Here is a 23,711-nt window from a genome sequence, read left to right on the forward strand (position 1 = left end):
ACACAAGACGGGATGAACCTAAAACATGCTTGTGTCGACTCTATCCCAACAAATTTAGTTAGTAGGTTACACCAAGGATGAATTACTATAGTCAGCTGCAGGTCACATGACAGTTTCTCATAATTACAGCCAATATTCTCATGTGGAACACTTTTAAGCTTTAAGTATGAAAAATAGTTAGTACTGTGGTAACTGAGCATGCCCTCTTTTCCTGAAAATTGTCCTGGAAAAAACAAGAACGGTGCTCACTGATTTGTAATATCCAGTTTTTGCTCGTATAGTTCCAGTTCACCAACACTTCTGGCTGCTAGATGGCAGTATTGCGCTCCTAAACCTATTAGTCTACCGTCAAAACAATAGTAGTAGAAGAAAAAAGTCCCCACCTCCGGCTTTTCCATGCATTGGCGCGCTTAGCGTTTCGTGGCTGAGGTTTGCTGCTCCTCGGACAGCTGCTGGTGGACCGACTCACTCCATTAGTGGTAGTATTACTTGTAGTAGTTGAAGTAGCGGCCATAGAGAGGAGAATCACAAAAACAAAACTATTCGTCGCCAGCATGAGTGCTGTTCGGTCGGGTTCGGTGGCCGGCCCGGTCCAGCAGGGGCTAAAAGAGGCTCTCATGGAGACCCTGACGGCCATCCTGTCTCCTGTTCAAGAAGTGCGCGCCGCCGCCGAGGAACAGATTAAAGTGTTGGAAGTGACGGAGGGTAAGTGGCGGCCGATCGGAAGAGATACTACCGGACGGGCCCCTGGTGTTGTCGTTGGGTTAACGGCGTGGGGAGGAGGGGACAGTAGGGGGACAGACACCACGCGCCATGTGGACAAGCTGTCTGCCTATTCGGCTAACTCATTAGCCGAGACTAGTCCAGTCTCCGTTGGCTAACACGGTAGCTACAAGTTAACCACGCTAACTCTGCTTATAGCTCTGATGGAAACAACATTCTCTATTGGCTTATTTAGCAACAGGTCCTGAGATGTCAAAGAAAAGTGTGAAGTGAATTGGAGAAACAAGGTCTTAACCAGTTTAACGGAGCATTCCTTTTAACGGCACGGTTGCCATGGAAACCACTCAGTATGACAAGTTTTCCTGCAAAAGGTTCTCTCTATTGGGTGTGGACCCAAGTCTCTTCCAGTAGACCTTTTCAGCATGACGTCACACGCACACTTCCGGGTGGCAGATGCTCAAGCAATCTTATCTGTCACTATTAGTGAACAATCCCTTACGTCTCATTTGACCAAGGCAGAGGTGCTTCTCTACCGCTCTGGTTTGAATATGATGCATCAGTCAACAAACTGTTACATGAAGAAAAGGGAAAGTGAATACCAGCTGTAATAGAGATTACAACAGGTGATTCAGTAATAGATGCGGTGAAAGCTCAGATGTGATTGATGTGATTACTGATGGAGTAGCTTATTAAATCAGATAAGGGTTATATTCACAAGATGTATCCTCCTCGCACACGGGTTCTGCTCGATTCATTTCGATTGTCTCACCTCTGCTACGACTGCTCTGTTACGGCCGAGCTAAAACAGCAGCCTCGACAAAACAATTGTCACTTGAAAAGAGCGGTTACAGTAACGGGGGCTCACAGCATTTTGCATGTGTCCATTGTCTGCGATTTTCATGTTAGTTGGTACAGCATTTGAAGTGGACTCAGCGGGCCCCCAACTTGTCAGCAGGAACATTGTCCACCCCAGCCTCATGTCATTTTGGGATGAAAGCCGCTGTTATGATCTTGGACTCTCACAATAATAACCATCAAACTGTAATTTGCCACTTTAATAAAATATATGTATGTTGCGATTACTTTTTATTTATTTATTATTTTTTAAGTTTTTACCAAGCAGATGCTTTTGTGGATACGCTTATTACTAAACACCGTGAGTGTTAGGTGACAATATCATCTACAAACAAACACGTACCTGTTCCTGCATATTTTTTCTAAATGTTTTTGGGCATCTCATTTTTTATAGATGCATGAATATTTGGAATATTTGTAAAAAATTATGTGGTTTGCATTCTTTTTATTTCCCTCGTTTAGAGTTTGGCGTCCACCTGGCAGAACTCACAGTCGACCCTCAAGGAGCGCTCGCCATCCGCCAAGTGAGTTGGCGTGAAGATGGAGGCGCTTTACATCCAAATGAATCTACAGTTTTGCAGCTGCATGTTAGCTCCTGACCACGCAACCTTTCTCACCTTGTTCTCAGTTAGCGTCCGTCATCCTGAAGCAGTATGTTGAAACTCACTGGTGCTCCCACTCGGAGAAGTTCCGCCCCCCCGAAACCAACGACCAGGTACCAACTAGATCCCGTTTCTGTGCCAGTACAAGTCAATAGCCCACTCATAAATCTTTCTCCCCTTGCCTCTGTAGGCCAAAGCAGCCATCAGGAGTTTGCTGCCGAGTGGTTTGCGTGAATCCATCAGCAAGGTGCGCTCCAGCGTGGCGTACGCCGTGTCCGGCATCGCCCACTGGGACTGGCCTGAAGCCTGGCCGCAGCTCTTTACCCTACTCATGGAAATGTTGGTCAGCGGCGACGTCAGTGCCGTGCACGGGGCCATGAGGGTCCTAACAGGTACGCTCACAAGAATGATCACACAGTACTTACAGAGCGGTACTGTATATAATGTAAGCAAAAAAACGCAACCATTTTGTCAAGTTACATTTATTTTTGTGTTGTTGTTGCGTCTCCAGAATTCACTCGGGAAGTGACGGACACACAAATGCCGCTGGTGGCTCCCGTCATCTTACCTGAGATGTACAAGATCTTCACCATGGCTGAGGTAACCACGCATTTTGCCGTTCCACCACCACAAATCTAACTAATCTAATCTAATGAATTTGTCTTGGTATTTCTTTCTGTGACAGGTGTACAGCATTCGTACCCGTTCTAGAGCCGTGGAGATCTTCACCACCTGTGCCAACCTCATTTGCGCTATTGAGGAGCTTGAAAAGGTGAGGGCATTTTCAGAATTGAAAATAATTTGCACTACTTGAAAATCAGCCAACTATCCCTCAATGTTTTGCCTGTGCGTTCTCAGGGTGCAGCCAAAGCCTTGATCTTTCCCGTCGTGCAGCAGTTCACAGAAGCATTTGTGCAAGCCCTGCAGATGCCAGACGGACCCTCGTCAGACAGCGGCCTGAAGATGGAGGTCCTCAAGGTAAAATATAATCATACACGGGGTGGTTGCAAATAGAGCCATGAACGTGTTTACGTGTTGTCAGTGATGCAAACCACGAGCTCGACATCTTCTCACAGGCAATAACGGCATTGGTTCAGAACTTCCCAAAGCCCATGGTGTCTTCCATGCAGCAGATTTTGCCCATCGTTTGGAATACACTCACTGAAAGTGCAGCTTTATATCCTTTTTGAACAGATTTGTGGGAGAATAGTTTGCTTGGTAAATGGAAAAGCACAATAAATTGCTTACATTCAGTTCATTCATTATCAGACCAAAAAAATAAATAAATTGTGTATGCTGGAGTTTACGTCGCTCTTTCGTCTTGCTCCCTCACTCTCCCTCTTCTGTGGGTGAAACGGCTCACTCCTACCCAGCCGAGAAGTGGGCCGGTGACAGAGTTTTATCTGTTATTGAAACCTTGACTGTTTTTTTGAAACACGGTAAACTGTCAAACTGGCCCATGCCTAGTCATGCCTACAATAGCAAAATAAAGATCCTCTTGTAGCAACAGTTGAGAACCATTGATGGAAAAAGAAATCCTGTCATTTTAATTACAACGCTATAACAAACTAGATTTGAAGTTTCTTCATCTGCTAAAGATTCCTTAACTAACATGCCCACTTATGTCAGAACGGAAGTCAACTACACAGAGGAAGTGGACAATCCTATTGACTCAGACGGTGAGACTGGCAACAAAGCGCAATATCCTCCAGAACATCTTCTCATGGGCTGTTGCTGACTATTGCAGGTGAAGTGTTAGGCTTTGAGAATCTGGTCTTCAGCATCTTTGATTTTGTGCACACACTAATGGAGAAGAACAAGTTTAAGAGCACGGTGAAGAAGGCGCTGCCCGAGCTCATCTATTACATCATTCTCTACATGCAAATGACGGAGGACCAGGTGAGACGTGACGTGTGGAGCCACGTCCTTGTCACTCGGTACTGATTGCTTTGCTTTCACCCAGATCAAAGTGTGGTCATCCAACCCTCACCAATTTGTGGAGGATGAGGATGACGACACCCTGTCCTACACCGTTAGAATCTCTGCTCAGGACCTGCTGCTGGTGGGATGAAACGGCCGGCGCGCTTCATAAATAATGGGAACCCGTGTGTTTCCCGCTGGTTGAATTTAAACCTTGTTCGCAGGCTGTTGCTGCCGAGTTCCAGAATGAGAGCGCTGCGGCGTTGGCGGCGGCAGCCACCAGACACCTTCAGGAGGCGGAGCAAGCCAAAAACAGCGGCAATCAGCATTGGTAAGGCTCTTATGTGTGGAATGATGTTTTTAATAGGCGTGGACATGAAGTTTTGTTTATGTAGGATCCCGATAGTGAAAAGTTGACTATTTTTATGATTTCTGGGTGTTCTTGTTTGCCTATACAGGTGGAAGATCCACGAAGCTTGCATGCTAGCACTCGGCTCGGTCAAAAGCATCATCACAGAGAACGTGAAAAACGGCCGCATCCAATTTGACATGCATGGCTTTTTGGCCGGTGTCGTCTTGGCTGACCTCAACTTGGCAGGTGAGTCTGACTCACTTTGACCATCATTTTATTTGGCTTGACGAAAACATCATCCCGTTCTCTTTCCTGTTTTCCTCTCAACCAGCAGTGTCGCCGTTCCTCCTTGGTCGTGCTCTGTGGGCGGCCAGTCGCTTCACCGCTGCCATGTCTCCTGAGCTCATCCAGCAGTTCCTGCAGGCCACAGTGAGCGGTCTCCATGACAGCCAGCCCCCATCAGTGCGCGTATCTTCAGTCAGGGCCATCTGGGGGTGAGTGCCGTTCAGTGGTTTTGTCTTTGCACAATTACACTCTGATATTCAGAGCCACATCAAAATTGGGCTACTTAATGAATAAAATGTATTACTTCTCCTCCAGGTATTGTGACCAACTGAAGCTATCCGAGAACACGCATATCCTGCAGCCTTACCTTCCCAGCATCCTGGAAGGGCTGGTCCAGCTAGCAACGCAGTTCAACTCCGAGGTACTGGCGCTGGTCATGGAGACGCTGTGCATTGTGTGCACCTTTGACCCGGCCTTCACCACCAGCGCAGAGAACAAAATCTGCCCCCTCACCATCGCCGTATTCCTCAAGTACAGCAATGGTGAGCCTCCTCACACATGGTACCTCACATGGTTAAAGACATTAAGTGGAAAACAGAATGACTGCTACACGTGTACACAGTATTTCATTTTGCTGTTCTCAGACCCGGTGGTGGCGTCCCTGGCTCAGGGCATCTTCAAGGAACTGTCTCAGATCGAAGGCTGTCAGGGACCCATGCAGATACGCCTCATCCCCACGTTGGTCAGCATCATGCAGGCCCCTGCCGACAAAATCCCGACTGGACTCTGTGCTGTAAGTTTGCAAGACGTGCAATGATACTAATATTTTGAAGTGTTTCTTTGATTGAAACTTTAGGCAAGTCAAATATATTTATATGGCACATTTTTTACACAAGGTAACCAAATGTGCTCTGTCACACAATTAAAAGCACAACACCTAAAATCATTTACAAAGAAAACAGCTGAAAACATTCTAATCCAAAGCAAAGTGAACAAAAGTTGCTGCTCAAAATCTTATTGTGGTGTACGTTACAGACGGCTATTGACACCTTGACCACAGTCGTGCGCAACACAAAACCGCCTCTTTCCGAGATGCTGGTGTGCCAGGCATTCCCCGTAATGGCACAGTGCACTTTACGCACCGACGACAACACTGTCATGCAGGTAAACAAAGCAAGAATTCCAGCTGCCAATTTATTGGACCTGTGCGAGCAAAATGGCTTCTTTGTTTCTGCAGAACGGTGGCGAGTGTTTGCGGGCGTACGTCTCGGTCGCCTTGGAGCAAATAGCGCAGTGGCGTGACGACCAGGGCAACAGCGGCGTGTGGTACGTCATGCAGGTGGTCAACCTGCTGCTGGACCCCAGGACTTCAGAGTTTACGGCCATATTCGTCGGAAGGCTGGTCTCCACGCTCATCTCCCGGGCCGGCACACAGCTCGGCGAGCAGCTGGACCAGATTCTGCGAGCCATCCTGAGCAAGATGCAGCAAGCGGAGACTCTGAGTGTCATGCAGGTAAGCGAAGGAACACACACACACACACAAAAAAAAAGAATGGCATTGATGAACGTTTTCTCCTTGGTCTTTCTGTGGCTCTCTCTGCAGTCTCTTATTATGGTGTTTGCCCACCTGGTTCACTCCCAACTGGAGCCCCTATTGGACTTCCTCTGCAGCTTGCCCGGCCCCACGGGAAAACCCGCTCTGGAGTTTGTCATGACGGAGTGGATGAGCAGGCAGCACCTCTTCTATGGACAGTACGAGGGGAAAGTCAGGTCAGGACTACTTTGACGCTACACTGTGCAACCTTCAAAGACAGTTGGCCCAAAACCTGGCAGCTCAACTTCCAGTTAATGAAAAATAATGCCCAATAAATCAAACCAAAACTTCAACTTCACAGCAGAAGGATCAGCAAATCTAACTTTCTCTTTTTCTTCCGGAACAAGGACTGTGCCCGCCACCAGCGATATTTATGTTGGTTATGTTGTGTTTTCTGCAGCACGGTGGCTCTTTGTAAACTTCTGCAGTACAGCCTCAACTCAGACGACAAACGTCTCCAGGACATCATGGTGAAGGGCGAAGAGATCTACAATCCCGCAGAAGGCATTCGCACTCGCTCCAAGACAGCTAAAAGTAAGACACCAAACAATGCAAAAAGCTTGACTTTGAAGCGAGACTTGTTCTTGATGAATTGCTTTGAATGCTCCCTGGCAGACCCGGAGCGCTGGACCAACATTCCTTTGCTGGTGAAAATCTTTAAACTGATCATCAATGAGCTGTCGACCGTCGTGGAGGCTAACGCTAGCCGTGCCAACCCAGCTGACTGGACCCAAGGTAACCAGAGAGACTCGGGATTGTTGTCGCTGATGTTGGTTCAATCCAGCCTATGTCACCATTTTGTGTTTGGTCTTAGACTCCAACAGCATGTGTGAGGAGGAGGAGGATGAAGATGAGGAGGAGGAGGAGGATGAAGAAGGGCTGGCAGGGCAGCTGATATCAGACCTCATTTCCTCCAACAAATACGGTATACACAACACATACATTGTCCTGGGTATTATTTCCTCGATGACTGTGTCTTGTACATGCACCATTCTCTCTTTCAGATGATGACTATTACGACGATGAGGACGACGACGATCCCGATGCCTTAAATGATCCCTTAGATCAGATTGACCTGCAGGTACATCCAAAAGCATTAAAGCTTGTGTTTGGTCCCACTTCTGATTGCTCATTAAAGACTGAAGTTTCTGCCTATCTCCAAAAGTCAGCTGGCCTGCAACGTTTATATGTTTAAAAAAAAAATAGTTTGAGTCACAGTGACCTTTGTTTTGACACAATCAAAATAAGAATGATGTTATAAACACCATTTTGGTTTACAGCTGTGATTATTGTACATTACGCTACTCAGACGGACAACAATCCACCAGTTAGTGTCCAGTATTTTGCAACCATGAACACTATCATAGAAACTATTACTATGACATACATAATGAAATGTTAATACGCTTCCTGTTTTTCCACCTAGGCATACCTGACCGACTTCCTGACCCAGTTTGCCCATCAGCCGTGCTACAGCATGTTCTCAGGCCACCTCAACAACAATGAGAGACAAACACTGCAGTCTATAGGTCTCTAGCCCCTGCTGATTTCTTCCCTGCTACCTTTCCTGCTTTCCTCTCCCCTGTCGTCTCATCATTGACGCTCACAGCGTCAATTGCCCTGGGAAAAAGAATGACGATCATGCTGACGCCAGAGTGAAAAGATGGAAGCTCACTTCCCTATGACGCCCTGGTTCTACACACTTGTAAAAAGGACTTTATCTCAGTGACACACAAGAGACTGAACGTGAAGCTCAAATGGGAGGTCAAAGCTTTCACAATGGGCCAGGTGAACTGTGACCGATGAACTGCTTGCCAAGTTCTGTGTATAATGCTTTGTTTTTATTTCTGAGAAATACACAGACAGAATCACCTCCACCCAACAAAAGAGGAAACATATCTGCCTGTTCTTTATGATTGGAGGCCTTATTCTCCCGGGAAATAGTGACTGTTTCTTATCATGCAATGTAAAGCTCTTAGTGCACTCATGTCTCTGCTTTACTGTGGCTTTTTTGTCACTGTTTCCATGGTGATTACCAGACTTTTTGTTTCCTTGTGCCCACACAAATGTGGGTATTAAAAAAATATTTCTAAATAAAAGTCTGAAAGTATTTTTTCCAGGTTTATATTTCACTTTCAAAGGCTATAAATATGCATGGGTTTTTTTCACACTGTTGCATAACAGTAAGGTCAAAGGAAAGCAGCTGATGACAAACTGTTTTATTGGTTGTTTGATCTGGTTGGGTAAACGTGGAACAAATATTATAATTTTGGTCGTAAATCCCACTGTTTGAGAATGTAAATCTCTTAAATCCTCACTCAACATAATTATATGTCCCACATCTAGATTCTAGACTGCCTTGCGCTCACTGCCCATTCACATTCGACAAACATTTGTATTTATTGACGTTTTAAAGAATAGCACCAATTAAAATGTCCACAACATTTTCAAAAGATAATAAAATACAGAAATTTTGATATCATTGTTTTGTCACTATATTAAACCATCTCGCATTCTGTATTGAAAACCCCGTTGTATTATGAATCTCGAGAATTCCGACATTTTCTGCGGAGCACTTGAACGCACCGTCACCATCCGAGAAGGGTCGAACGACGTCACAGTCGGCTTGTGTGTCATTTTCGACGGATAAAACACCACGAGTCCAGCCGACGCGTGTTGTCTTTCCTTCCCAGCTCGGGTCATATGTGACAACCGTGAAGTTAAGTCGTTTTTGTATCGCCTCGCTCCAGAAGAAGGGACGACAATGGGGTTTCACGCGGGCACAAGCTCATCAGTGGCGACTACAGCGACCGTGTTATTACCGATACTAGCCGTCGTCCTCTTCTCTTCTCCGGGTAAGATTTTGAAGATAATCCCTTGTCGTTTAGGCCACGCCGCGGCCAATGATTGATAACAAAAGTTACCCGTTCCGTTATTTCGGGTGTACATTTGCGCGTAGACAGTCAGTGTTATCTGAGTTGCGTGTGTGTATATGCATATATCCATGCGTGCAAACATTTTTTTTCAAAGCAATTATCGCGTTTCTGGGCTTTGAAACAGTGTTTGGTTAAGTAACACGTAAAATTACAGAATTCAACATCCGGGTACTTATAGCATCACTGACGCAAATAAATGGTCGCCATATTGAGATTGGTACAAGCTAATCAAATTGCAAGTTCATCCGGCGTTTTTTGTATTTTGTGTACTAATGATGTAAGGTAGCACATAAACTCTTCATTAGCATATCGTGACATATTTGTGTCCATTTCAAAATGCATTGAGTCATGAATCAGCAAATTTTTCTGTCTACCTTATTCCCACGCCCCATGATCATTTGAGTGAAATGTGGAAGGAACTAGATACAGTGTTTTATTTCTATAGGAACTGTTGCTGTGACTACACTTTCTCTGACAGTTACAGACAACGTGGGGATGCCAGTTGTTGCTGCTTTTAAGAGAAAACATTTCAATCTCAACATCGTGTTCTTAGTTTGGCATAGAGCAGTTTTGCGCCATCATAATCACCCGAATAACTCCCCTATAACTTTGCATTTGCATCTTTGTCCGTAGTGGGAGCCAATGAAGACTGCCTGTGGTACGTGGACAAGAATGGCACGTGGCACAACGGCTTCGACTGCCCTCTCATCACTTTCTGCTGCGGAAACTGTCAGCGGCGTTACTGTTGCCTCGACGCCTTCAAGATGATCACAGAACGCGAACAGAAGCGCTGCATGCTTTTCCAGTTCAGGTCGGCGCGGCATTTTGTTTAATAAACTGCCAGATTTGAACTGCGAACATTCGTCCCCATTTGTAAACGTAAACATCAGATATTACGCACATGTACTTTTTAACGCAAGTGACAACCATATGGTGGCTACTACAAACATGCAGGGTGCTTACTCTATTGTTCCACGTGTGTCGTTTGGTTCTTTTCAGTCCAACGACATTAGCTGGCATCGCCTCGTCCATCCTGCTCTTCGTGGTCATCATCGCCACCATGGTGTGCTGCTTCATGTGTTCCTGCTGTTATCTCTACCAGAGAAGGCAACAGCGGGGCAGGACTCCTTATGAGCGTAAGATTTTCTATTTAAAACGAATCCTAGAAGCAGTAAACTTCCCTCATGCCACAATGCGCAGTAAACTTCCCTCATGCCACAATACGAACATCTTTGGCCCCCCAGCCCAGCACATCCCGATGGCCAGCTACCCCGTTGAGCCTCTCTACGACGCCTACGGGAAACCACTCGGGCCGTCTGATTATCCGCATGCGGGCTATCCCATGGCGCCTCAGTACCCAGGCATGCCTCCACAGTACCCCATGATGCAGCCCGGACAATATCCCCCTCCCAATATGGATCCTGCTTACAGCCAAGGTAATCACCACACACGGCATTGACACCTCGTAGTATAGCACCTCACATAACTTCAAATGGGTGCTTCTGACCTGATTGTAAATGTTTTCTTTCTTTTTCAGCCCCTCCACCGTACTCTCCTCCACAATATCCTGGTCACTGATCAGCTAAAAACACTGACAAACCCGCACTTGCACACACTCATTCATGAAATGTGGTGAGTAGCAGCAATGGGGGAGAAAAGACTGTTTTAAAAGAGTGACAGGCAGCAACATTTCTCACACACCTCAACAAACAAATACTTCAGTGTGTTCATCCAGCATAAAAATTATACTTATATAATAGTTTTTTTAAAATCTAACAACATTATTTTCACTTGTGTTCTCCTCCATTTGGCAAGTGTGCGAGCATGTTAGCACAGTGTGGTCAGCCATTTAAAAGATTCGTTCTTTGGCGAAAGCCACCGTAAATCCCAATGGAAAGGATTAATTCTACAACACTATTGGGTTCAGAGGTATGTACATTTTGTCATCCCATCATATTTTATTTCTCGTTTATCCTTTCCGCAAATACACTTGCTTCAAGTAGTTTTAATATGGCATGAGGTAACACACTGTGACTGATCCACAAGTAGAATTACATGATGTTTGTTTTTGTTTTTTTCCTATTGGTTTTTACTATGAGCAAAACTTGCAATTTCCGTGCAAGCGGTGCATGTTTGATTCTAGATTAATGGCTATGTGTATTTAGTACAAAGCAAAGTTTTAAGTGCCATGCTAAAAAAAGAACAAGTAGGAAAGTATATATCTTTTTTATGAGAATTAAGTTAATATTACCAGATAGAGGTTGTACATGAGCAAGACAACTGTTGGGGGAAGTTGTCATTTTAAGTGAAGAAAGCCAGTGAGGGATGAAGTCACAAACGTTCTGAGGTTTATTTATTTATTTTTGTTGTAAAATTGTGGTCCTCAAAATAATCTCAAATAAGATGCATTATGAGAATTCCGTTAATATGAAAAGAAGAATCTGGTAAAGTTACTGGGGGGGGAAAATGTACTTTTGTACTATGACAAAGGTTGTCATTGAACTGGAAATAGTAATATTGTATATGTAATATTATATATAGTATATATGTATATTGAATAGTTAATTCTATTACGGGTTTTACAATGACCAGAAACATGGTCATTCACTTGAAGGAAATATGCATTGGAATAGTACAAGGTCATTTTAGAAACGTCATATAAACAATGTTGAAATGTTATGAGAGAAGTCACAATTTCCCTTGAAATCATTTTAGGTGGCAAAAAGTGTTTTCAACACAAATTGTACAATTACACCAAAAACTCAGTTCAACAAAAAGTAGAAATATTACCGTGAACAAAATGTTAGGTTGTAAAATTTACAAAAGTAGCACAAGAACGTTTTTAATTTCACAAGGAGCTACATAGAAGTTCAAGACAAGTTTTAATTTTATATGTCCGCACATGATGCAAAAAGTTCATGTGTGGAGTACTAGATTTAGTTCAAAACTATTCCTGAAAATTTTACGACTAATTTCAGGTTGGAGTTGTAGTTTTTTACTCAGTCATTTCCCCCAAAACACTTTTAAGTTGTCATTTGTAGTGAACGATAATATCAGAAGTTGTGATGTCACAAGAATATCACAAGAACAAGTCTTAACATTTACGAGGAAAAATGAGAATAAATTCAGGGTTTTTCCTCTATGGAATAAAAAGTACTGGTTTTTCAAAACCAAAGTAACAAAATGTGAAGTTGTGACCTTTAAACTGCTGTAGTGTTTTCTTTCCAGTGTGGCGCTGCTATGACGATACATACGGAATACCTAATAAATTTTGAGTTCTCTCGCTAGTTAAAACACTCTGTTACTTTTCCATTTGTCATCGCAAGCTAGCATTCCTATTAGCTGCACTTTGTACCAACCTCGGCATGTTCTCCACTTTGTTGCTTTTCTCCTTTTCCAAAACGAAGTAGAACTACGTTTACGTTGATGTCAAAATGTGTTAGCGTGATGTCCATGTTGAATATTTCTTGTTCAAATTATTATTAGTTCTGGTGAAACATCAGGTCAGGGGAGTTGTTGGTCGGTAATGCTGCTTTGAATTTTTGAACTGGATACCCAACATCCCGCCTCACTCTCGCCATGAAACTAAAGCTGGATTTACGCTGCAAGGCTCAAAGTGACAAGTTTTGCAAAAGGGGGAAAAAATAGGAAGTGATATTTTCGGACTGGAAGTTTTGTAATCCCATTCCTCATCTGCCTTTTGGTCTTTTAATAAGATTATTTTTCAAAATAATATCCTGTCATTACTCTTAGCTTTCCAATATAATAAAAGTGATATCTAGTTGGCTATTGGATCAATTATCTAAAATGTTTGACCTCCCCCCCTTTGTTAGACAAACTGCTTTTTCCTCGCCTATTCACGTTGCCACTCATGTGATTGATCTTTGTTTGTTTTTAAGCCGGTGAGAGAAAACCGTGTTGTGTCGGAAGTTAATGAGCCATTGTAAAGCACACTGGAAATGTTTGAACGCTTTCCTCTTTGGAATTCCTCTGTGTCTTTTGTTGTTTTTTTTTCTTCTTCCTCTTGATCCCGTGTGTCTAATTAAACTTAACTGAGTTTGAAAACAACTAAAATGTAATGTTTTGTAATTGTAATGTATAATATGAGTGAAGAGATTTTATTTCTAATGACATAAAATTTAACTTTGGAATGTATGCTTTCCGTGTCTTGTTTTATTCGGATTATAAAGAACCTGTGAATTGTGTTTATTAGCACCTCTAAGTGGTCATACTTTGACCATTGGCCACATTTTACTCGAATGAACATAAATATTCATTCTTACCATTACGTATTGTACATTTTAAAATATATTTTGCCTTTATGAAGTGTTATTCACCAGTATTAGGAGAAAATGTGTCAATGAGACCAAGCACTGTTTAAATGAAGCAAAAAATGTGGTATGAACAATTTACCTCTTTAAATTCTATTTTATTTTTTTAAAAACACATTACGCATTTTTTATTGGTCTTATTTAAGAGGCTTGGATGGGTAAATATTTCAGTTAATTTCAAAGGCACAAGACAATTTGAGATATAAATGTTGTGAGATACGAGTTGGTCATGCAACAAATTAAACTTGTGTTTATAGCTGTTGCTCATTCCCAAATGTTATTGATCACCCCTCCAAAAAAAAAAAAAAAAAGGAAACCAGTAATGAACAAAAATAGCAGTTGTGTAATAACAGTAATTGTGTGTAAACTCTCATCTGGCACCTCAATAAACTGCAGCCCTTCCCATTCCCTTTAAAGGAGCTTGCCGTCCTCTAAACATGGACATGCACTTTCCCAGGATTCCAAGGAATGTCCCAGCCTCTCAGCAGCTTTCTGTCACTGACCGCCCTCTCTGCAAGCATGTGAGTCAGACCGAGATCCACGCCACGCTCTTTCTGGGACCTATGGAAATATTTTGCCACAAAGCTGCTTGATATCTTGACCCAGATTTATTTATTTATTTTTTGTAATTTCAAACGCAATCTAAGTATGTCCAGACGGAAGGTGAGAGGCCTGACCCGGATGGGGCGACAGGTGAGCGAGGACCCGGACCTGGACACCTTGCTGTCAACGCTCTCCCCGGAAGAGATGAAGGAGCTGGAGAAGGACATGATGAAGGTGCCCGACATTAACCCGGATGACGGCGAGGTGACCCTTCAAGCTGAGCTCGCCACAGGCAAGAACAACCACCAGGATGCCAAAAGTTGCCGCAACGAGTACACACTCCAGGTAAAGTCTTGCATGGGAAATGTGGCAGCACGGTGTGTTAGTGGTTGGCCTGTCTGCCTCACATTTCAGGTCGTGGGTTTGAGTCTCAGCTCCAGTCTTTGAAAACCTGACGATAGCTGACTTCCAGTTGAAGTCATACCCCACTTCTCTCTCTAGCTCATCTACAAAGTTTTTTTTTTCTGTGTGCCCTGTGACTGGAGGTGGATTCCACTTCTCTGGTTAAAAGTCAGGCGGCATCAGTGGTTAGTTGTCAATATGTGACCTGTAGTTGGCTGGCAGCCAAAGCAGGGTGGATCCCACTTCACTTGGCAAAAGTCATCTGGGAGATGCTCCAGCTACCTCATAACCCTAACAGACCATATAGAAAATGGGACGATGAATGTAACATTGAGATCTAATGAGCTTGTTTGTGAGAGCGGATTGAAGCAAGAGGCCAGCTGGATCCATCAGCTCCTCATTGGGGCTGCCAAAAATATTGTTTATCCCACCGAGGCCTGATTACATTTGACATTCAATTCCTCGCAAGCAAGAACCTCCTTTTGAGAGATGATATTTCTTTAAATGTCATTTTGTTTGATTTGATTCGAAGCGATCCACTGTCAAGGAGTTTTTATGTACTCAGTTGGGCGTACGGTTCCTTAATCCCGGGCCCTGGTGGAATTCCTCGGTTGATCGCTCCTACTCTCACTGCCTTTTAAGGATGCGTCCTCTAGCCTGGCTCGCCACAGGGATCGCAAATTAAACACTTGGCAAACCTGAGCCAAAAAAAAAAATAAAAAAAGAGAAGAAGATGGCCGCTATAAACACATGCTGTGTTACAGACGGATGGCGAGCCGGATGGTCATAAAGGGACGCGGTTTAGTTCGCTCCAAGTGAGGTATATAAATACAGATCGTCAGGACAGACATTTAAGCATCTTTTCACTTCTGCAATCAAAGACTTAATTATTGTAGACCTAATTCAAGATCTAATTATTGGATTATCCTCAGGAGAATGCAAGTTGAAAATTGCAAAGACTGCAATTTTGGGACAATCAATGAAAATCTCACCACGAAGAATATTTGGTTCTTCAAATCAGAAATGGTATCCTGATTTTACTATTTTTTTGTTACACCCCAAGTTAAAAAGCTAAACATGGATACTTGTCTACAGTAGGTTAGGCGTTACATTTTGCTGTTTGGTTCAGCTGTGGATGCTAACACTGATATTTGTCTCCTCTCACAGGCTGAACCCAAGAAGGAAAACCGGAGGCAGGATTACCAGAGGAAGACAAGCCAGGAGGGCAACAATGCCACCGGAGTTCAACGACGAAGAGAAAACGAGGTTAAACCCGGTGACGAGAAAGCTCCAGAATCATCGAAAGAGGAGCAAAGTCAGCTCTCCGGGGACCTGAAGGACAGTCGCAAAGAGAAATCGACATGTGAAGACAGCAGGATGACAGACAGAAGAGAGAGCCGAGAGAGCAAAACAAGGGACGTGATCTCCAAGCTGCAGGAGAAGAAGAAAGAAGAGACCCGTAGGGACGACTGCAGGAGGAGGGAAGACACCAAGACCAAGGACATCATCTCCAGGCTACGGGAGAAAAGCGAGAAGGAAAGCGGCAGAGAACGGGTGCGGCGATCCGACAGCTTCAGGACGCAGGGCCTGGTTTCCAAAATGCTGGAGAAGCAAAACAAATCCCAGGAGAACCCAACTCCCGAGGAGAGGAAACACCAGGATGAGGAGAAGGACAAGAAGGCGGCTTGTCGAGTGCAACGACAAGCATCTGAGAAGGAGGAGGGAACGAGAAAAGGCGAAGAACTTCTCAACCACAGCGACTCTTTGGAGAAGAAAGCAGAAGAGGAGAACGTGGACAACCAGGAAAAACTCGCTAATTGCGTAGCCCCGACCACCAAAACGAAGGAGGAAGACGCCGCCGACGAAGACGCTAGCATGTTCGACGAGCTCCTGGAGCAGGTCCGGAGTGACGACCCGTCCTTGGTGGAGCTGAACGTCAACAACTCAGAGGTGATCAAGACCAAGACACTCATCGAGCTGGCTGAGGCGCTGCGCCGCAACACCCACGTCAGGAAGGTGGCGCTGGCCAACTGCCGCGCCGACGACCACGTGGCGTACGCCGTCGCCAACACGCTACGCCACAATGCCACCGTCACTAGCATCAATCTGGACTCCAACCATCTCACCGGCAAGGGCATCCTGGCCCTTATCCAGGCGCTGCGCTACAACGCCACCCTCACCGAGCTGCGCTTCCAGAACCAGCGGCACATCTGCGGAGGCAAGACGGAGATGGAGATGATCAAGGTGCTGAAGGACAACACCACCCTGCTTAAACTGGGCTACCACTTTGAGCTGGCGGGGCCCAGGATGACCACCACCAATATCCTGAGTCGGAACATGGACCGCCAGCGTCAGAGGCGCTTGCAAGAGCAGAAGCAGGCCCAGGCCGGTAATGGAACCGACAAGAAGGATACTCTGGAGGTACCCAAGCTGGGTGCTGGAGGCTCCCCGAGGTGCGTAACGAAATATTAAGAAAACTGTCATGTTGCTGCAATGACTGAGTTTAAGAAATGATTTCTCTCTTGCAGGAATTCCACCACATTCAACTCTCCAAAGGCATCCCCCAAACCATCACCGATGCCCTCACCGATCCCTTCACCCAAGCTGACCCCCAAGAGGGGAGCCGGGGTTGCTCCACCCCCACCGCCCCCACCTGTGGGAGGGCCCCCGCCTCCTCCCCCTCTCATGCTAGAAGTGGACTCTTTAAGGAACTCTTTGACGCCGGTATCGCGGAGGAGCGTGGACGGGAAGGGTCGTGCCGGGGCAAAGAACTCCAGGGACCAGCTGCTTGCCTCCATCAGGGGGAGCAACATCGAACAACTCAAGAAGGTACGACCGCTATTAAGTCATGCAAATTAGGGTTGAAAAAGCATTTATTGATTTTTTTTATGTGTGGGCTAGTTTAGGAATTTGTTTGCCTCTGTCAATTTCTGTATTTGAATAACAACAACGTGCCGAGGCCATTCATCGATTTTTGGTTCCTCACCCGACAGGTGCCCATACCCAAGTGGCTGCAGTGAGTTTTCCCATCTGGAACTTAAGAATATGGTTGAACGGACATCTCGCCGCAAGGTGACAAACCCTCCCTCGGGCGGAGGGTCCATCTTGCGAGTATGACAGTCTTGATTACGAGGCCGCCGTATTCCGTCAGACGGAATACTGGACCAAAAGGACCCTTGTGGAGAACAGGGCCCACGACGGTGTCTGCAAGTCGTCCATTTTGCCGTCATATCGCTCTTTGCTGGTTGTTTGTTATTTGCACTAATGAAGGAGTTAAAACAACATAGAAACAACAAAGAATGTTTAGCATTTACAATTGATGGCCTGATGGTTTTCAAGGAAAGAAAAACTACACCACAGAAAAAGAACATCTTGGATTATGCGTCTCATGTCAATAAATCTCAGGCAAAGTTGATTTGGAAAATTGCCACTATGGAGTTTTAGTTTGGCAATCATTACATGGCAGTGATTAGAAAGTACAAATTTAGAAATGTTGTACAGAAAGTTTCTAGCTAACGTGATTGATAATCGTATGTAACGTTAATGCAATACAGCTACAATATGTGTTTTTAAGGATGATATCGTAAATTGATAACTTTTGAGTGAATGTCTTTTCTTCAAGGATTGCGTGGCACTTCCTCTGTGTATTTTTTTTTTCATTTTGCAATGACACACGCGCCTTTCTTACAAAGCCTGTACATCTTCAATAAAATGCTTTGCTAAGTTTCTGTTGACTCACAAAAGCAATTCATTATAAAATATGAACATGTTTCAGAATGTCAATAAAACATTTTTTTATTGCATCGGGAAAATGGAGATATGTGCTTTCCATTGCAACAAATTAATTTAATTTACATTTTGGCTCAGTGACTGAATCTCTGACTTTGTCTGCACTTTTTGAGGAAATTGCACAAAATATGCATACCTTTGCTATACATCATTCATCTTCACCGCCACCAAGCCAGAAGGGCTCTGAGGTTTCACATCTGGTATTATTACGTCCATGTGTTTGCAAAGTTTGTTTGTTGAAGGGAACAGGGTGGAAGCTGTCTAGTGGGGAGACAAGAAGAACATCAGCAGAAGGCTAGTTTACATCTCAGCAAATGTCTATATTTGGTCATTTCTTCTATGGAGGCTGACGCTGTAATTCATTCCTTTGTGGTTTCTAATAGCAGGCTGCTGTCCAGCTCTCTTTCGACTTCTCTGTCGTGTGCGTTCTGTGTGCTGCTGCACTGACCGGCAGCAATGATAGATTGCAAAGGAATGAAAACATGAGGGTTTTATTTTAACATGGAGTCTGTGTGCTGTGACTTAGTATGCAGTCAAAATATGCACACACAAAAATGTGTGTTGTTAATTCTCGGTATTTAATATCAAATACTTGAGTTATCAATGAGGTTGGAAAATACATTATTACACTTTTTTTTTAAATCATATTGGCTGAATAGTAAAAATAAAAAGTAACATACTATATTTAAAAAATGACATCCAACTATGGTGGTAATAATAATAATAATAATAATAATAATAATAATAATAATAATAATAATAATAATAATAATGTTGTCATTGGATCCGTTTTCCATCGTGACTTTATGGCGATTGTTTTTTTCCCCACCATTGTTTGTGCACCTGAATGCGCCTGTGAACGCCTCGCGTTACGTCATTACCTCACTCTGTCGTCACACTCGGGCTACGGCACGGTACGGCAGAACAAAATGGAGGAGTATGCTAGAGAGCCGTGGTAAGTCTTTTGGGTGAAAATAATTAATTGAATGTTTTTTTTTTCCAGCGCCCTATAACACATCATGTCACTCGAACGAGGATGTGGAATATCTATATAGTTTTATTCTGTTTTATTGGAAACCGGCTCGTTTACCGCCGTTTAGCACGGATGCTAAAATGACGTTATATTGCTCTAGCCACATGACATCGTGCCAAAAAGCACGTTGTAGTGACCTTGCGGATTTGCCCACCCTTCCAATATGTCATCTCGTTTTTTTCCTCTAACTTTGCTCACTGTCTTGTCTCAAACGGGTTACGGGATTATCACGACTGTGGCACATTGAGTTATTAAATTGACGAGTATTTGAGTACGTGTTAGCTGTAGCTATTTGATAAGCAAACTACCATAGGCGCAAGGGAGGGAGGGGGAGAGGGACTGATTGCGCAACATTTAAAAGATGTCAGTAACGCTTTAATATCTTTAATAGAGGTGGGGGCATGTCATTTTTGTGCAGGTTATAACTTAAGACTTTCATGCACGTCCTTAGTAAGTCAAGTCGAGTCTTTACTCAATGTCAAGCAAGTCACGTCTTGTCATACAGTTTTGCTCACATTATATATTGCGCATTAGTCACTTTGCTATGCATACATATTCCTTGGATATAAACGTTAATACTATTTTCCGTGCTACTCCCTATCATAATGTATGAGTGAATGGTCAAGTTTAAAGTGTAACCCCAAAAAATCCCCTTTAAACTCTAAATGTACCCCAAAACTAAGAACCCAAACCTCGTGGATAACATTTCAAACTCATCTTGCATCTAAAAAATTAGAGATGAAATTCTTTCTGTTTTCAGTCCCTGGAGGATTGTGGACGACTGTGGGGGTGCGTTCACCATGGGGGCCATTGGGGGTGGAATATTCCAAGCAGTAAAAGGCTTCAGGAACGCGCCTTCGGTAGGACCACTCACTCACACAACACTGTACACAATCTCATGACAACTTTCAGAATTCATAGTTGTTGCATTCACCTCAATATTTTGAATTTTATAACTCTTGAGCATCTTCCTCATCAACATTGAGTAAATAGGCATTAAACAAATGAACTAACGATACTCCGGTAGTCAGCTGATTAATTGGTTATCAGAATTAGATACTGACAGATTTTGAATCAGCCAAAAAATACATCTATATCAGTTGGGGCCCTACCAGTGACTCAATTAATTGTTGACCTTGTGCTCTGCAGGGAATGAATCACAGAATGAGAGGCAGCATGACTGCCATCAAGACTAGAGCGCCACAGCTTGGAGGTATTTTTATTTTATTTATTTAATTATTCAAGAGTTTTTATTCGCCATGTTTGAGCGTGCCAAACAAGGAATTTGACTTAGGTACATCACAGCCTCTGTTCAAAATTTAGGTGACTAACAACACTCAGGACATGTGAAAAATGACAAATATTCTCAAACATCCCCTGATCTTAAACTCCCAGGAGGGCAAGGAAAAACTCAAAACTCCAGCTAGGGGAAATGAGAAACCTTGGAAACCCCCCCCCCCCCCCGTCGACTGACTCGTCCAACCGCACATGTGTACAAATTGTCGTCCATCCACCCACAACCGCACATGTTGTGTACAAATTGTCGTTCGAACTTCTGACTTCGGACTGACGCCCCCCTACCGCCCCTTTCAACTTCTGACTTCGGACTGACGCCCCCTATCGCCCCCTTCGTCCTCACCGCCCTCTACCGCCCCCTTCGTCCTCACCGCCCCCCCAGATCTTTCCACCGGGCGGTACCGCCCACTTTGGGAACCACTGATGTAGACAATTCAAAAAAGGTGTAGAGAGCAGGATGTTATTGCACAGCAATGACTCTGAGACTCTCAGAGTGGTGTGAGTTCATCAGAGCAACAGCCTGGGGGAAGAAGCTGTGCCTGCTGGTTTTGGCGTACAGAGCTCTATAGCGCTGTCCGGAACGGAGTAGTTCAAACCCTTTGATGCCCTTTCCATCTATAACTCCATCTCTGGCGTTTCAAGGTAGCTTCGCAGTGTGGGGAGGCCTCTTCTCCATGATCGACTGTGGCCTGGTGAAGGTCCGCGGGAAGGAGGACCCCTGGAACTCCATCACGAGTGGCGCCATGACGGGAGCCATTCTTGCTGCTAGAAGTCAGCACATTTTTTAAACAAATCAGCCTATGTTGGTCTCCAAACACGTGTGATCAGGTCATTAACTGAACTTCTATGCAGATGGACCAGTGGCCATGGTGGGCTCGGCAGCTATGGGGGGCATCCTGCTAGCCTTAATAGAGGGCGCTGGAATTATGCTGTCAAGGTTTGCCTCGTCACAATTTCCCACAGGTGAGTTGACCACCATTCATTATATTTGGTTTTAACATTCATGATTCCCAAGGGAGGCGGCTCGAAGGGGCACTGGGTAGCACGTCCGCCTCACAGTTAGGAGGGTACGGGTTCGATTCCACCTCTGGCCCTCCCTGTATGGAGTTTGCATGTTCTCCCCGGGCCCACGTGGGTTTTCTCCGGGCACTCCGGTTTCCTCCCACATCCCAAAAACATGCTTGGTAGGCCGATTGAGCACTCCAAATTGTCTCTAGGTGTGAGTGCGAGTGCGAATGGTTGTTTGTCTCTGTGTGCCCTGCGATTGGCTGGCAACCGGTTCAGGGTGTTCCCCGCCTACTGCCCGTTGACAGCTGGGATAGGCTCCAGCACGCCCGTAGCCCCCGTGGGGACTAAGCGGTTCTGAAAATGTATGGATGGATGGATTCCCAAGGGTGTGTTTGACTTACTATATAACTAACATCCCTGTAATTACAACATAGACAACAAACAGGTATCTTGATTTTATTGTGCGTGTGCCCTTGTGTGTGTTTTTCAGGTCCACAATTTACAGAGGAGCCAGCCCCCTCACCCATGCCCGCTGCCCCTTTTGGAGACTACCGACAATATCAGTAAAAGGACTGATTGCCTCAAGCTTTTCTTAGTTTTTTTTTTTTTTTTTTAAATTCCTTGCTGGGGTCACAAAGTGGAAATGGAGATGACACACCTGCACACCCGTAACTATAGAGACAAGTACACCCCCACCTCCACCACATGGTGAACTGAGACTTCACAGTGACATCTTCATTTTCGTACAAAATACACGTTTTGGCTTCTTCTTTCCTAGGTGCGGTGGAAATTAAAATTGGATGGATGGCATTTGATTAAAAAGGGAAAAACATTTTTGCCAATTGGTTCCTTGGCCATCGAGCATAAAAGTCAGCCCACGCTCTTACTGCTTGCCATAAGACACTTTATTTACATTCGCAACTCTATTGCTCATTGCACTGAGCAGTCAGACTCGTTGCGATCCATTGTGTTGATGAATGGAAACGGGAGAAAAATTGCTTGATTAGAAAATATACCATTATGCTAGGCGTTGACCAAAAACATGATTGGAATGAAACATAACAATAACTAATTTGTATATGTAATGTCGGACTGGTGAGCAGACAGGCCATCCAAAACTCGTCATGAAAGTTCCATTTCCACTTCTATGGTTATCATCACTTATGGCCTTTGTGATGCTTAAGCAAAAAGTTCTTTTTGAATTTTGAGATCCATTTTCCAGGGAATGTTGGTCAAATTCACATTCATTTTTGAAGGTTCCTCTGTATTGGGAGGTTTTTTTTTTTTTTTTTTTTAAATGAATTCCTGTAGCCCAGCTAATGCAGATGAAGGCCAGGTGACCTGGTTGAGTGTGGGACGTGAAGAAAAAAAAATAAGAAGCGTGATAATTTATAATACTTTAGTGTTCTGTGTACATATTTAAAGGCTCCCCTTGTATTTGCCTTAATAGAACACATGCTCGAGCTAGCGGGGGCCTCTTGTCGCATACAATACGACTTCTCCAGTTGGCTTCACGACCATGTATTTATTTTTACAATGTAAAGAGTCAACTGGATGTTTTATGCAGAAGTTCTTTTTCCATTCAAAATTTAAGAGATATGAGGCATAATCACTACAACTCAATGGTTCCACTCATGCTGAGGGTCGTTACATCCTGTATTCAATCTGTATGAGTGATTGTACCAAACGACAATAAACTCAAATGTGTTTTAATGTGTCTTTGATTAGTATGGCAGGGGTGAACGGTTTCCCGTTCCTGGCATGATGATGTGACCGAATTGACCACTAGAGGACGCTGGTACCTAAAACTTGCATGGGGTATGTTTCACGGCGAAATTGGATACGTAAATCGGAACGAGTTTCTGTTTTATCAATAACCTACGATAAAGCAGCAGTAAAGGAGTAATTACTCTTGCAGGATACATACAAAACAATTAAGTAAAACCAGTGTGCACGGTGTAAATGGTAATTGAGAGTCTTTAATTATTTCAAACACTGCAGTGCACAAGCAAGTAAGCAACGTGACAGGTTCCTAAAGTGAC

General features: G+C 44.1%; 4 protein-coding genes across 5 annotated transcripts; all 4 read left to right on the forward strand.

Annotated features, from left to right (window-relative positions):
- The first annotated feature begins 74 nt into the window (after positions 1–74).
- Positions 75–8,441, forward strand: ipo9 (importin 9). Of its 2 annotated transcripts, none has more exons than XM_049734025.1 (24): positions 75–705; positions 2,041–2,102; positions 2,207–2,293; positions 2,371–2,572; positions 2,692–2,780; positions 2,866–2,952; positions 3,039–3,158; positions 3,257–3,357; positions 3,801–3,859; positions 3,928–4,079; positions 4,144–4,242; positions 4,325–4,431; positions 4,559–4,698; positions 4,784–4,946; positions 5,053–5,279; positions 5,382–5,530; positions 5,773–5,901; positions 5,975–6,250; positions 6,341–6,507; positions 6,732–6,865; positions 6,947–7,066; positions 7,146–7,256; positions 7,336–7,412; positions 7,758–8,441. In XM_049734025.1, the coding sequence occupies exons 1-24, from the start codon at positions 555–557 to the stop codon at positions 7,866–7,868; spliced, it is 3,120 nt and encodes a 1,039-aa protein (XP_049589982.1). In that variant the 5' UTR covers positions 75–554; the 3' UTR covers positions 7,869–8,441. The 2 variants fall into 2 exon arrangements, with proteins under 2 accessions (XP_049589982.1, XP_049589983.1); XM_049734026.1 differs by having other exon boundaries at positions 4,787–4,946.
- Positions 8,442–8,895: 454 nt separating this feature from the next.
- On the forward strand, positions 8,896–13,422 carry shisa4 (shisa family member 4). The gene is made up of 5 exons (XM_049734033.2): positions 8,896–9,186; positions 9,901–10,078; positions 10,267–10,403; positions 10,512–10,703; positions 10,805–13,422. The coding sequence occupies exons 1-5, from the start codon at positions 9,096–9,098 to the stop codon at positions 10,843–10,845; spliced, it is 639 nt and encodes a 212-aa protein (XP_049589990.1). The 5' UTR covers positions 8,896–9,095; the 3' UTR covers positions 10,846–13,422.
- Positions 13,423–14,003: 581 nt separating this feature from the next.
- On the forward strand, positions 14,004–18,271 carry lmod1b (leiomodin 1b (smooth muscle)). The gene is made up of 4 exons (XM_049734027.2): positions 14,004–14,486; positions 15,711–16,996; positions 17,072–17,372; positions 17,537–18,271. The coding sequence occupies exons 1-4, from the start codon at positions 14,247–14,249 to the stop codon at positions 17,561–17,563; spliced, it is 1,854 nt and encodes a 617-aa protein (XP_049589984.1). The 5' UTR covers positions 14,004–14,246; the 3' UTR covers positions 17,564–18,271.
- A 909-nt stretch (positions 18,272–19,180) lies between these two features.
- On the forward strand, positions 19,181–23,382 carry timm17a (translocase of inner mitochondrial membrane 17 homolog A (yeast)). The gene is made up of 6 exons (XM_049734877.1): positions 19,181–19,287; positions 20,126–20,225; positions 20,515–20,578; positions 21,304–21,432; positions 21,514–21,624; positions 22,160–23,382. Exons 1-6 carry the CDS (start codon positions 19,262–19,264, stop codon positions 22,234–22,236), a joined length of 507 nt encoding a protein of 168 aa, XP_049590834.1. The 5' UTR covers positions 19,181–19,261; the 3' UTR covers positions 22,237–23,382.
- Positions 23,383–23,711: the final 329 nt, after the last annotated feature.

This window comes from Syngnathus scovelli, chromosome 11 (genome assembly GCF_024217435.2).
Source record: "Syngnathus scovelli strain Florida chromosome 11, RoL_Ssco_1.2, whole genome shotgun sequence".
NCBI lineage: Eukaryota > Metazoa > Chordata > Actinopteri > Syngnathiformes > Syngnathidae > Syngnathus > Syngnathus scovelli.